General features: G+C 45.7%; 1 protein-coding gene across 2 annotated transcripts in view; it reads left to right on the top strand.

Annotated features, from left to right (window-relative positions):
* LOC105035534 (rhomboid-like protein 15) overlaps positions 1-13,317 on the top strand; it is a 43,318-nt gene extending 30,001 nt beyond the window's left edge. Inside the window, exons 9-13 of one of the 2 annotated variants that reach the window (XM_010911117.3) lie at positions 9,559-9,737; positions 11,748-11,799; positions 11,895-11,951; positions 12,713-12,787; positions 12,872-13,317. In XM_010911117.3, coding sequence (XP_010909419.1) covers positions 9,559-9,737; positions 11,748-11,799; positions 11,895-11,951; positions 12,713-12,787; positions 12,872-12,877 — 369 coding nt within the window. In that variant the 3' untranslated portion in view covers positions 12,878-13,317. Of the gene's footprint in view, positions 1-9,558; positions 9,743-11,747; positions 11,800-11,894; positions 11,958-12,712; positions 12,788-12,871 lie in introns of those variants that run through there. The other variant, XR_003799331.2, reaches the window with a different exon arrangement.
* The last annotated feature ends 1,011 nt before the right edge of the window (positions 13,318-14,328 follow it).

The raw sequence follows: 14,328 nt of genomic DNA, 5'->3' as shown, positions 1-14,328 counted from the left end.
TAAAAAGGGGACCCCCAGATATGTTATTCTCTAAGCTCTAATCTCTATCTAAAAATCGTGCTAAAATTTTTGTTCGAGCACTCCATTCTTGTTGAGGCAGAGAACTAACTTGAGCGTCGGAGGGTCTTGTCGGAGCACCCCCAACTCCGGTTTAGACTTTCTTTGCAGGTCCCGGTGGCGATCGCGACTCCCTCGACTCCAGCTTCTCCGACGCTGGCGGATTTTTGCTTCAACAGGATTGGTGCTAGAGGAAGGGGCCTGTGTCTTCGCAGTACCCTTGTTCTTAAAGGAGCGCTCAACGGGACCACCTCCGGTCATCTTCTCCGACATCTCCTCCTCCGGTTGCCTGCCTGATCTCCACCTGATGCCTCCCCGAAGGGCATCCACCAGGCGGTCAACGGCCTCCGTGGCCAGATCTCAGCGAGCTCCGTAAGCCCCGGCCTTATTTCCGATTTTTCAGGCTCCTCCGACGACGGCAGTCGGCATGGAGCAGTTTGACCTGCTAGTTCAACAGGTCAGAGGCCTCACCGAAGCAGTGCAGGCCATGCAGCAGCAGCCGCAGGCATCGATGCGGTTGGAAAGAGCGTCGTCGGAGTTCCAGAATCCGACGACCGGGCGGGCCACATGGGTCAGCCGTTCTGTCTTTCCTAGAAAAGAAAAACAGAAGGTGGAGAGTCCTCCGTTCGATCATGATTCAACCTCCGGAGAGTCCCTGCCTCTGCTCCACCAGAAGACCCTCGAGGCCGGCAATCGAGAGGACCTCCTGGATCAGAGATTCCAGGAGATGAACCGGCGGATCGAAGAGCTCTGCCGCGCTCCCACTGCTTACGGTGAGGACATCTGCACTGACCCTCCTTTCTCTCAAATGATCATGCAGGAACCAATCCCGCCGAACTTCAAGCTCTCCCAATTCGAGAGCTACGACGGGACCTCGGACCTGGTCGACCACTTGGAGGCCTTTCGGACCATGATGCTGCTCCATGGCGCACCAGACGTCATCTTGTGTCGAGCTTTCCCGTCTACCTTGAAGGGAGCAGCAAGGAATTGGTACTTGGCGCTGAAGTCGGGTACAATCTTCTCCTTTGACCAGATGAGTCACCAGTTCGTGGCTCATTTCGTCAGCAGCCGGCGTCCCCGGCGAGGTTCGGAGTCCCTCATCAACATCAAGCAAAAGGAGGGAGAATCCATCCGAGCTTGCATCAACCGTTTCAACGCCGTCGCCCTGGAGGTCTGGAACCTGGACCAATCGGTTGCAATGGCTGCCTTAAAGAGCGGGCTTCAAAAGAATGACCTCCTTTTCTCTCTGGAAAAGAAGTATCCCAGAGACTTTGCCGATCTGCTGGCTCAGGTTGAAGGATATGCCCGAGCGGAGGAAGCCTTCAAGCTGAAGGACGAGGAAGCTGCGAAGGAGCGGCAGGCGGGCGACTCCAGCAAGCCCGCAGTTGAAAGAGGGCCGAGTGAAGCTCGGCCACGTTCTCGAACTCCTCCCGGGCACAAGCGCACCCAGACTCCTCCCCGAGCACGCAGGCAGAGAAGCCCGGACCGCAGGGTTCGGTGGGGCTCTCCCCCAGGAAGATTCCGTAGCTATGCCTCCCTCAACGCATCGAAAACCCAGGTACTGATGGAGGTCAGGGAGTAGCTCCCAAGGCTAGAAAGGATGTGCACACACTCCGGAAAGTGCAATCCTAACAAGTTCTGCCTCTACCATCGTGACCACGGCCACGACACAGAGGAATGCATTCAATTCCGAGACGAGATCGAGGAGCTTATCAGACGAGGTCGGCTCGACAGGTTCATTTCATGCCGGTCTGAGGGTAGAGAGGATCGGCCAAGGGCCCTGCCACAACCTGAGCCGCCGAGGAGGGAAGAGCAGCCCGGAGATCGGCCTCCAATTGGGATCATCAACTCCATCTCTGGAGGACCTCGACGGGGAGCAGACCTTCTACGACCATGGGATTTGAAAAATCTGTAAATGTATTACTAACGACTTTGCTTTAAATCAAGATTCCTTTCAGATTTACATATCTTTTCCTTTTGGCATGGACTCATAACGACAGGGGATAACCCCTTCAGACAACGAAAACAAAGTCATGTTAGGAACAGGAGGAGAACCCTGTCCTCACATGGGCAAAGTTGAAAGTCCGGTTATTTTAAGACCGGACGGAGGGAGAGGTCCATATAACGGCCCTTATGTGCCCCCACGATCATGTTAAGAACAGGAGGAGAACCTTGTCCTAACATGGGCAAAGGTGAAAGTCCGGTTATTTTAAGATCGGACGAGGGGAGAGGCCCACATAACGGTCCTTATGTGCCCCCACAGCCCTGTTAGAGACAGGAGGAGAACCTCGCCCTAACATGAGCAAAGTCGAAGGCCCGGTTACTTTTAGACCGGATGGAGGGAGAGGCCCTACAACGCCCTTATGTGCCCCCACAGCCCTGTTAGGGATAGGAGGAGAACCTCGCCCTAACATGAGCAAAGTCGAAGGTCCGGTTACTTTTAGACCGGATGGGGGAGAGGTCCTACAACGTCCTTATGTGCCCTCACAGCCCTGTTAGGGATAGGAGGAGAACCTCGCCCTAACATGAGCAAAGTCGAAGGCTCGGTTCTCCTTAGATCGGATGGGGGGAGAGGTCCTGCAATGCCCATATGTGCCCCCACAGCCCTGTTAGGGACAGGAGGAGAACCTCGCTCTAACATGAGCAAAGTCGAAGGTCCGGTTACTTTTAGATCGGATGGGGGGAGAGGCTCTGCAATGCCCATATGTGCCCCCACAGTCCTGTTAGGAACATGAGGAGAACCTCGTCCTAACCTGAGCTGAAATCGACTACATCAGGGATAGAAAGAGAACCTCGTCCTGACGCCAACTAAGATCCGGTCATTCAAGATCTGATAAGAAAAAAGAGAAGGAGAAAGAGAGAGAGATCTACGGTCATGAACGAAAAGGTAAATCAACACGACAACGGTTAGGAACCTTCAAACGATGTCGACGTCGAACAAATCAAAAGACAAAAAAAATTCGGTAACGACGACCTAATACAAAAATGAATAAGGAACTTTCGGACAACATCGACATCGAACGAGATAAAAAATGAAAGAAGTCCGGCGGATGACAATTCAACACAACGCGCGGACAAGATAACAAAAAATCTCCTTTTCATTTCGTTAACAAGGTATACCTTACAGAGCCCAGAAGGCCCAAAAAAAGAAAAACGACAAGAACAGAAAAAGAGGACACATAGAAGGACGGAAGGCAAAAAGAGCCCTAAGGGAGCTCGGCTTCTTCCGACTTCGAACTTTCGGCTTCGACCCTCATCAGGGAGTACCTTAAGCTTTCGACTTCTTCCAATTCTTTCTCCCTTATTAGTATCTCCAGATACATCCGATGAAACCGTTGGCTTTCGTTCTCCGCCTCTCGGAGCCTTTTTCTCAGGACCTCGGACTCCGTCTTCGCGTCCTTGACCACCTGCTGCTCGTGTACCAGCTGGATCTTCAACTGCTGCAGCTCGGTCCTCCCCTCCCCAAGGGCGACGGATAGCTCTTCTATGGTTCCTCTCAGGGATTGGAGTTCGTCGGGGTCCCGAACAGGGACGAACTGGGCTCCTTCAGATAACTGCCTTTGAAGGCGGACAACTTTGTCGGTCGCCATCCTGAGCTTCCTCCTATAGTCGTCCACCTGCTTGCACCAGCCGGTCCGGTATGCATTGTAGTTCGCCTCAGTGTCCTGGAGCTGTTGCTGAAGGTCGGAGAACTTCTTCGATCATTTTCGATCGTGGTCGGCCCGAGTCGAAAGCCAGGACGAGCTTCCTTCCAGCTGGCCGATCTTCTCCCGTGCAGCCAACAGCTCCGCTCCAAGAGAGCTGATCTTGGAAGCCTGAGCCCAAGATTGGTCGCTGGCGCGTTTCTTATGTTCTTCGAGCTCCTTCTCGAAGTTCGCCTTCCTCCGACTGTAATCTATGATTCCTTTCACGTGGAGGTACCGGAAGTAGGTGGCCTCCGCAGTGGCCTCTGAGTGGCTCTTCCTCAGCTTGCGAAGTTCGTCCTCCATCTCCTTCGACTTTTTTGTTAAATGATGGACTTTCTTCCTCAGATGTCGGATCGTGGACCTCAGCGGAACTCCCTGTGGCAAGGGAAGTGCTTCGGTAGGACACTACCATCGGGAGACAAAAGCGTCAAGGCACGGCTCATTGCAGAAAGAAAAAAGAAAAGAGAAGAGAAGTTCCCCATAAGGAGCCTAATTTTATTGATTGAATGTCTCTTAAAGATAAAAGGAAAAAGAAAAATCGCAGTGAAAGAAAAATACAAAGTCAGAGGTCTCAGACCTCCGAAGCAGGAGTTGGAGAGCCCGGTGTTCTTGGAAGGGGGCTGCGGTGGCAGCGGCAGTAGGAGAGGGCCCGGTTTCATCTTCAGACACCTCATCCAAGAAGCTGAAGTCGAGCTCGGGAAATTTCTTAACTATCTTCTCTTGGCAGAGCTCGAATCTTTTGATGAATGCATCTTGGTCGAACTTGACGTTCAGGTCCCTCATTTCAGCGGAGGCCTTGAACTCCATCGCTTGGCCCCTGGCCTCCGAGATCAGAACCGAAATCTGCTCCGTCAAATTTGCGACCTCGGCCTCCGCCTTCCTCACCGTCTCCTCCGAGGCCTGCTTTTCTTTCTCAAGTGCCTCTTGGAGGTTGGCTACCTCAGCAGCCTTTTTTTTGAGGCGGGCGGCCTCGGCCCGACGACCTTCCTCCGCCTGGATAGCGTCCCTCCTCGCCTTGTTCATCGCCTCGATGTTGGCGAGGAGCTGGTGCCCGATTTGCAAGGGCGGCCAGAAGGTCAGAATGAAAGCTAAAAAGTTAATTGAATGAAGGAGCGAGGGGAAGGAGGAAAGTGAATCTGCTTACCTCGAGAAAGGACCTCAGAGAGTTCCAAACCCGCTGTTCGGGATCGGCGCGAACGATCCTCTGGACGACTTCGAGCAGGACGCACCCGTCGACCAGTCGCTTTATCAGGTCCCTGTCATTAAAGGGATTCTCCACCGGCTCTTCCTCGAAGCCGTGGGATTCTTCGATGGCAGCTCGGTGGCCGCTGACCCTGCGGGCCACCGTCTTCTTTCTCCTCCCCCTCTCAACCCTTGGCACCTTCTGGGAGCGGGCCCCCGAAGCGGGAACCTCGGCGGGAGAACTCGAAGAGGCTCGGGGAACTGGGGGCTCGGCGTCTGAAGGAACATCGACAGTGAGGGCCGCCTGGGCAGGCGTGGCCGAGCTCGTCTCCTCCGTTCTGACCTTCTTTGCCGACCCGGAGGCCGCAGCGCCTTTTCTTTTGTGAACCTTGAGGCCCCTGGCAAGCATCCATGCTGCTTCGACGTCCATTCCTAAAAAAAAAAAAAAAAAAAAAAAAGAGAAAAAAAGATCAGCAACGGAGTGAAAAAAGGAAGAGGTGACGCATGGTTAAAAAAAAACAGAGAGAAGAAGAAAAGAAAAAGAAAAGAAGAAGAAAAGGAAAGATGGAATACTCGCAGGATCCAGGGGACTCAAGTCGATGTTGAACAGAAATTGCTCCTTCAGAAGGTTGGGAAGGGAAGGAGTTGGATAACTAAGAAGTTTTCGGGCGGCTTGAAGGTCGTCCTCTCTCAGGCTAGGAGCCCGACGGACGGAGTCCCTCAGGGAGCCTCAAGGGGGCAATCCCAGCTTTAAGGTCGGACATTGGACGTAAAGGTACTTCCCCTTCCAGTTATGGATAGAAGAGGGAGCACCTTTCAGCAACCCCTTCTTGCCGAGCTGGGGGGAGAAGTACCACCAGTCCTTTGCCGAGGGGTGGCGCTTGAAGGTGTAAAAATACTTAAACAAAAGAAGAGATGGCTGAACTTCGACTATGTGGCAAAGGGAGAGGAATCCTATCAAAAATCTAAAGGAGTTCGGCGCGACTGAAGCTAAAGAAATATCTAGAAAACGGAAAAGAGCGACGACGAAGGACGGAAGAGGGAGCCGGAGTCCGGCATGGAAGGCCTCTTGGTACAAACAGAAACGGCCAGGTGGGGGGTGCTAGCCCAGTCGGCGGGACCAGGAAGCTCCAGATCGTACTTCGGAGGAACTCCATACTGAACCCTTATCAGTAGAAGTTCGTCCGGAGTTAGAGAACAGGGAATGACGTCCGGCGCAAAAACCAGACGAGGCCCAGCCCTAGATATGGGTTCATCTACAGTATGAGGGTTCTGAGGGACTGAGGCAGACGAACTTCTGGAACCGCTAGAAGCGGAGGTGTCAGAAGACATTTCAAGCAAAAACCCTAAAAATCTCAGAAAAATCGGGAGAAATAAGAGACGAAAGGTCCGTGGGGAACCAGACAGGTGGAATGCGGCAGAAGAAAAATGAAGAAGGAACACCTAAATGACGAGAGAAGGAACGAAAGTTCTGGAACTAACCTAAGTTGCTCCGAAGGATGCAGAGATGTAGGGATAGGGATGACTCGAAGAACATCTAGGGCCAAAACGAACGCCGAGGAAGGTAAGAGCTCTCAGAAAGAAGACGGGCACCAATAGGACTTTCAGGCAGAATGAAACTCTCGGAGGAAGAAGGGCAGGTTTAAATAGACCCTGGGATCCGGCATTATAATGATTGCGGATCTCCCCAGGCCGACCCATGTTCGCTACGTGTCCCACTCACCGCAGCAGGCGGCTAAAAGCGGCTGACAGCTGGCAAGGCTATTATTGTGCCGTACCTAGAGCAACGCTCCAGTGGGAATTCCGAAAAGTCTTTTCGGATCGTTCCGATTTGAAAAGACTCCGGCATGCGCGCATCAAATGCCAGAATTTCTGAGGGCGGTCGCGCGCAGAATTCAAGGGGGCAACTTCGGCTGTAAAAATTTTTCCATACTTCATTCGAAATTCGAACTCGGAAGTAGAGGGACTGGTGTTGGGTATAAAATACCCCCCCAGCCGAAGTTCATACCAGGAGTGACCCTCCCGGGACCTGCCGACGTCCAACCTTGGGCGATGTCTTTCCGAACCTCTCCGACGGCCAAGCTTCCGCAATATTTTCGAGTTCTGTCGACGGATAAACTCCCACAGCTTCTTCTACAAGTGTCGACCGGGTTTCCCCGACAGACGAACTCCTGCCACATCTCCCGGGCTTCTCCAGCGATAAGCTTCTTCGGTTGTCCATCAGGCTGCTCCAAGTGCTCTCTGGATTCTACCATCGGTCGATCTCCTACAAGGGTCAACCGTTCTCCGGACCCCTTTCGGATCTTTTCCGATAGGATTCGATCGACTCCAATCCGAATTTCTTCCAGAACTACGTCAGTTCGTCAGTGGCCGAACTTTCCCAACAGCAGATCTCCACGACGGACGGGCTCCATCCAAGTTTCTACGGCGGTCGACCGCCTTCTGGGTTTCATCCGGGCTCCTATGGGAGCCGGACTTCTTCCCCGAACTCCTACTGCAGGTAGACTTCGTTCGAGCTCCTATGGGAGCCGGACTTCAGTCCTGAGCTCCTATTGCAGGTAGACCTCATCCGAATTCTTACAAGGGCCGGACTCCGAGCCCCCACTACAAGCGATCTACTCAGAGCTACTACTACAAGCGGTCTACTTCAAATTTCTACTACGAGCGGTCCACGTCGGATTTCTATTGTAAGCCTCCATCCGAGCTTCCCTTGTGAACGAATTACTTCCGGACTTCTATTGCAGGCAGGCTTCGGTCGAGCTTCCTCAACAAATGATCCCCATCCGAACTTCTACGGGAACCAGACTCCGACCGAACTTCTGTAGCGGACAGATTCCGGACGAACTCCTACGACGCATGGGCTCCAGCAGCCGAACCCCTCCAGTGGGTGAACCTCTCCAGCGCCATCCGACATCCACTGCCGGTCGACCTTCTACCGGATTCTGTGTGAAATTGAACTTCGTCCACAGAAAGCCCCTGACCGAGCTTCTACAGCAGATGACCTTCGCCTGCAGTATTAGCGCCCAAGGCACCCAACGGTAGAAAGCTCGCCAGCAACATCCGAGCTCCTCTCAGACGGAGAGCTACCCCTCTCCACCAGACACCCCAACCGAGCTTCAGCCGATAGGCCTGGACTCTCTGACAGGCCACAGTAATGGCCGCGACTCTGCTCTACTTCCTATAACGGATCCCACGCGGCTCCATCATGCTTTGGCAAGTCATGACAATGGACATCACTCCACTCTCCACAACAGGCTCCACGTGGCATGCCACGGCGATGGCCACGACTCCACTCCACTACTCTCCGTAACAAACTCATGGCCCCGAATGGCCCACCACCAGGCGGTTACAGACGTCGCTGTCAATCTGTTACGCCCTACGCCTATAAAAAGGAGACCCCCAGATATGTTATTCTCTAAGCTCTAATCTCTATCTAAAAATCCTGCTAAAATTTTCGTTCGAGCACTCCATTCTTGTTGAGGCAGAGAACTGACTTGAGCGTCGGAGGGTCTTGCCAGAGCACCCCAACTTCGGTTTAGATTTTCTTTGCAGGTTCCGGCGGCGACCACGACTTCCTCGATTTCAGTTTCTCCGACGCCGGCGGATTTTTGCTTCAACACTTCCTATGGTGTCTTTTTTTAATATATCTATAGCAACTGATTTGTTACCAACTCATTTGATCTTCTAAATTCCCAAGTCAACATTGGCAGTGAGCCCTATAATTTTTTGGTGGCAAATTTTTTATTCATCATTCATCTTTGTAACTTAAAAACAAAAAATATTTGTGGAAAATGTTTATGTATTATGTAATATATATTTGTATTGTATATTCATATATTAATTTTGAGACCGATCTGAATATAAGTGATGTATGCTCAGCTCATGTTCATCTTATTTGACTTGCAAGCTCGAATATTTGACTCATGTTCAGTTCATTTACTAATCACACAAGCTCATTTGAGCTGAACACAAGCTGCTCATGAACAGCTAGTTCGTTTGACAGCTGGGAGATCTATCGGCCAGATATGGTAGGATAGAGCATGTGAATGCTTGCTGTTGCACTAGCCTTCTGCTGTATGCTACTTGGTCTGTTGTCTATATTGGCTATAAGAAGAAAAAGTCATGAACCCATATGGAACATTGAACGAATTGGTTTTCAAGTTAATCCACACACTCAAGAAATTGTTCTGTGTGGAAAGTCCTTTTATTGTTTATGCAATTTTGCACTCTCATCATACTATCTTTTTCTCCAGATCTGTTTCTGCTACACATTAGTCATTATCCTTGCTTTATTGAATGTTTAAGTTAAGTTTGTGATTATGCCTTTGCTTTCAATCTGTATTGGTACTTATTATGTAACTTGGTGTCAGCCCTGGACCCCGAATACCTTGGAGAGGAAGGGTTCTATGTTCTGGTTGAAATTAATGAACTCTGCAGATGGTTATGAGAACCTGCAGGCTACACTCTTGAATTAGACTGTGCATGCCTTGTTCTTTGGATTTCACTGTAAATTGGTGCTGTTACCACATATCTAGAATCTTTCTACTTATATTTCTTTGCTGCTAAATTTTCTTCATTAAACATTGAAACTAGATTCATGCTTCTCAGATGCCATTATTACTTTATATTGTAGCCAGCACAAGACCCCAGATTTCCTGGGAGGGGAAGGACTCTTGGCTCTGCACGAAGTCAATCAGCTACTACAGCTGATTCTGATATAAGCTTGCAGGCTAGACTCTTAGATAATTCTGCTCCAGATCATCCCTTAGAAACAGCACCACCAAGCACAGAACCTCGGATATCAAATGGAGGGTAAGGCAAGTGTACATGCGGTTCATACTTATGTTCGCATCCATCAAATATTTGTTCTGCTTAACAAAGGAAACCAAGACATATGCCAATTTAGCTAGAACACAGTATATTTCAATCCACTTACCAAAGCTTAAGTCATTGATACTTTTTAATACCATCATTCTGAAATCCAACACTTGAGCCGTATTTGATTTAAGTTTTTAAGAATCTTACCATATTAACCATAAAATACAAATTGTACTGCATGACTAACATGATGCAAAATAGACAACTTGAAAATGGGAAGAAAACTTACAAAAGTTGCCAAGACAGCCACATCGAGCAGGATAGCCTCGGGCGCATTATCTTTGTTTAGCAGTCTGTCTGGGCAGCTTATCATTAGACTGGGCACCTAGATGACACTGATAGTATCCATGCAAACATATTATTAATGGATAATTTCTCTCTCTGTCGTGAAACTTTTTTGTTGAAGGGAAAATCAATTTAAAAAAATTAATGCCTTAAATAAAACAATGAACAAGATTCCTGCTTAAGACAAAGGCTGCCCTTAGGTGGCCTAGGACCTGCCTGGTAGCCAACCTGGGCACTTGTGTGGTCACCTTGCTTGAACACCTGGAAAGCACCAGTCTCCTTGGTGGTTGGGTTGCCCAATCACCAATGCAGGACCACATAGGTAGGTAGGCAGCCACCTGATGAATAATGAATCCTATCTGCATCTGCCTGTCTCTGACTTTTATATTCTCTATTTGGACTTGAGAAATAACCGCACATTGTGGACGAATATCCTTGGGAGCATATGACTGTTCCCTACACTGATTTTCCTTGATCATCTGAATTTATTTTCATATTTTCACAATTCTTTTTGTCTGAAATAAACTTTAAAGTTTAAACTGTATGATATTCTAGATTTAGTCAACCCTGATCGTCTATACATTAATATGCCTATTAACAGCCATTGTGATAAGAAAGAAAATTCACAGAAGCTGTTTCAACATCAATTGTTTTTTACAAAATGTTGGAATTTAGGGCCTAGGAAAGAAAATGTATATCAACAATATTGGCTGATTCTTTTGTATTAGTTGGACATTGAAAAGATGACAGGATAACGTTAATGAGGTTGGAAAGGTGCATAGTTGAGATGAGCTTGAAGATGATTGGGATTATGATGATGCTCAACTGTCAGATAAAGATAGTGAGGAACAGGACTACTGGCCAATATGAAGCATTAGAGAGAGTATCAGTTAATCAAATGTTAAAATACTACAAAATTTGGTTTATTTTATATATTAGGATACACTATTATTTGGCAAAATCATGGAACTTTTTATGACTAATGAACATGGAATTTTGATGGTAGGAACTCATTTGACCATGTCTTTTTTGGTCACATTGAACATTGAATTTGGAAGTTCACATATGTTTTCTGCAACTCTTTTGGATGACATGCAATGGCAAATGCTAATTAAGAAATAAGACTGCTAAATTAATTGGATGATCAAAGTTTATCTGTGTTGGTTTCTGTCAATACATAATGTAATTTTAATTATAATTCTGTGAGTGTGTTCATAGTTCATTGACTTGATGGTTCAACCTACTTTTTCGCTTGTTAGGGCTGTTTTTAAATGAATTTAATTTTAGTTTGGTTTTGTCATCTTACTGGTTATGATAAGGTTATTCTGACTCGGTGATAGGTGGTCATCAATGCTTGTTCGATGCCTAAAATATGTTTAAATAATAAAAATATATTTCCACATCACATTATACAAGTTTAAAGTTCTCAAATTTTCCTTTTTAGAAATGGTTTGTTCTTTATTTTTTGGTTTGTTTGCATATATGCCCTTTTGCTTTAACCCATTTTTGTTTTGAAATGCATGTCATACTTATTACTATATGGTCTAAAATAGCATTTCTTATATCCATTGGCTACTTGCATCTGGTAAATGCTTTCAATAAAATATTGTTGTGTACGGATGATATATGCTTATCATTTCTACAATTTTGTGATTTTAGGCATTTGTCTGGAGAAAGCGAGAGCATTGCTGTATTAGCTGCGCAAAATCAGGTTGGATCCCTTGACTTGTAGTTCAGATAGTCAACATTTTATTTTGCTTTTGTTTTCTGTCATTTGTGACCTTTATTTAGCACATTCTTTTACAGGGTGTAGATAACTTTGAAGAAGAGCTCAAGAAACTAGTAACAATGGGTTTTGAGAAGGTTCCTGCATTGATCTTGATTTCCTCTTTTATTCTAGTATGAATAATCATTAACATGTTATCTGTGGTTTCTCTCACCTTTTTATGTAATGCTGCCATGGCAATATCATTTTCTGAAAGTACAGTAAGCATAGTGGAGATGGATTTTTGAAGTTACATTTGCCAGTTGGTTCCTTTATCGGGTTTCAAATTATCATAATTTCTACGCCATTGAGTCATTTAGCACAAAATTTGTCAAATACATATATCAATTTAGAACATAACATTTGAAAAGTAAATTATACAATTGTATTTTAATCGAGAAGGAAAGACTGAGCAGAATTTCTTTAAAAAGATTAGACAAGGCTCACGTTAGGGCTCAAATGTTTCTTGCAAAGAATGAACCAAAAGACTTTTTTATGCCAAAGCATAATGAAACAAAGGCTCTTGATAGTGAAGAGAACACTATTGTTGTAAGAACCCAAGAAACACTAGAATTTAGCAATAGTGGGGATCAGCTTCATTTTAGATTTCTCTGTATTGTTAAAACAGATTGCATACCGCTTTACTTGATGAAGTTTTGACCCCTTCTGATACATAAAGCCTAACTTACCATTTAATGACAAATGTCTTCTATTCTGATAGTAGTTTTTGTTGCAGTCTTTTATTTACTGATAAAAGCATTATGTGTCTTTGCAAGTTTGGGATGTTGTTTTGGTATAAAATGAGCATCAAATTTCTTTTAGAGTGCTAACATCTGAGATGGGTTCCTTGTTGCTACAGACCCAGGCCGAAGTCGCCCTTGCTGCTGCTGATGGAGATCCTAGTGTTGCCATTGAAATTCTGATGAGCCAACAGGCATGTCTCATTCTATTCTATTAGTGGATCCAAAGTTCATGTCTCAACTGATCTTAGGGTTTTTGTTTCATTTAATGTTTGCAGGGTTAAACAAGCAACGGAAAGAAACACTTTTCCAAGTACACTTGAAAGTTTATGCTGTTCTGGACCCTTCACCTTGTTGAGCTTCTGTGCCAACCCACTAGTTTACCATTCACAACTAATTTCACACAGACCGAAGCTTGTTCAGCAAATGGTGGTGACATTGTCGTGAAGTAAGTTTGAAAAAAGGGGAGGCTTAGCCCACAAGAAAGACGTAGACATGGTTTTGTGATTCGATGAACTAAACATTTATGCTGTCATTTGTTTGTGATGTATCTCAAACCAATTTAAGCTTGTGTTGTTCCAGTTAGGGAACATCAAACGGATTTTAACAGTGTAAATGTTGCAGTGGAAAATCTTTGTATTCTCATGTATGATTGTTCAGGGATGTTCATATGGCAGATGAATAGCACACGTTTCAGCCAATCAATGCTTTTAGATTTTACAGACGTAGTACTCCATTCACTCACCCAGATTGCCCCTGGGTTGATTGTCATTTTGCATTCAGTCATAGCCTTATTGTTTTGATGATTCTTTATTTGAGCAAAAGATGGGAAAGCACCCGTCAAACACTTTATTAAGCTCATGGTATGTTACGTTAGATGTTAATGCATGTATTTACATTTGAGCAAGTCAACGACAAATCTGAGGGTACAAGATAGAATGGGAGACCCAGATAACCATATGAAATTGTCCTATTCAAAAACTGGCAGATATGATGTGTGTGGTATATTTGGAAGCTTAGCCGGTTGAGTATTTATATTATGCAACAGGTGAAGTTTTTTAATTTTATTTAATATAGATAGTTTTTATCTAAATGAATCGAAGTGAATTAGATCTTGAATTATTTTTTTTTGTTTCAGGCTTTAACTGTCACACAGTATACAAAGATTTATCGTGGGGTTGTGTAATATTGGCTGTGCGCAAGTATCTTATAGTTTGTGAGAATATCTAAAGTTTATTCATATTTTTAGTCGCGGTCGATACGGAAGCTTTTATATAGGTAAGCTTTCTAGAAATATGTGTAGAGTCACATTTCGAGAAGAATATCTCTTGAAAATTCATTCAAAGTTATGTTCTTCTTTAACATCTATATAAAAGTACAGATCATCATAGAGATGGGGTAGAGTGAAGATTCTTATATATATATATATATATAAATATATATTTTTTGATTAATTAATCGGTTTGTTATTGCCACATTGAACTTCCAAGAGTTCTATATATATAAGAAAGTTTTCATATAGATGAGCCTTTTAGAGATGTGTGTAAAGTCACATCTTGAGGAAAATATCTTTTGAAAATTTATTTAGAGCTATGCTCTTCTTCAACATCTACATAGAAGCACTGATTACTATAGGAATAGGATAGAGTGAAGACTCCTATATATATATAAAAATATATGTTCCTTAGCTAACCAATCAGCTTGTTATTGCCACATTGAACCTCCAAGAGTTCTC

Source organism: Elaeis guineensis, chromosome 2 (genome assembly GCF_000442705.2).
Source record: "Elaeis guineensis isolate ETL-2024a chromosome 2, EG11, whole genome shotgun sequence".
Lineage (NCBI taxonomy): Eukaryota > Viridiplantae > Streptophyta > Magnoliopsida > Arecales > Arecaceae > Elaeis > Elaeis guineensis.
The sequence above is the reverse complement of the archived record's forward strand: the minus strand, read 5'-3'. Positions and strand labels throughout refer to the sequence as shown.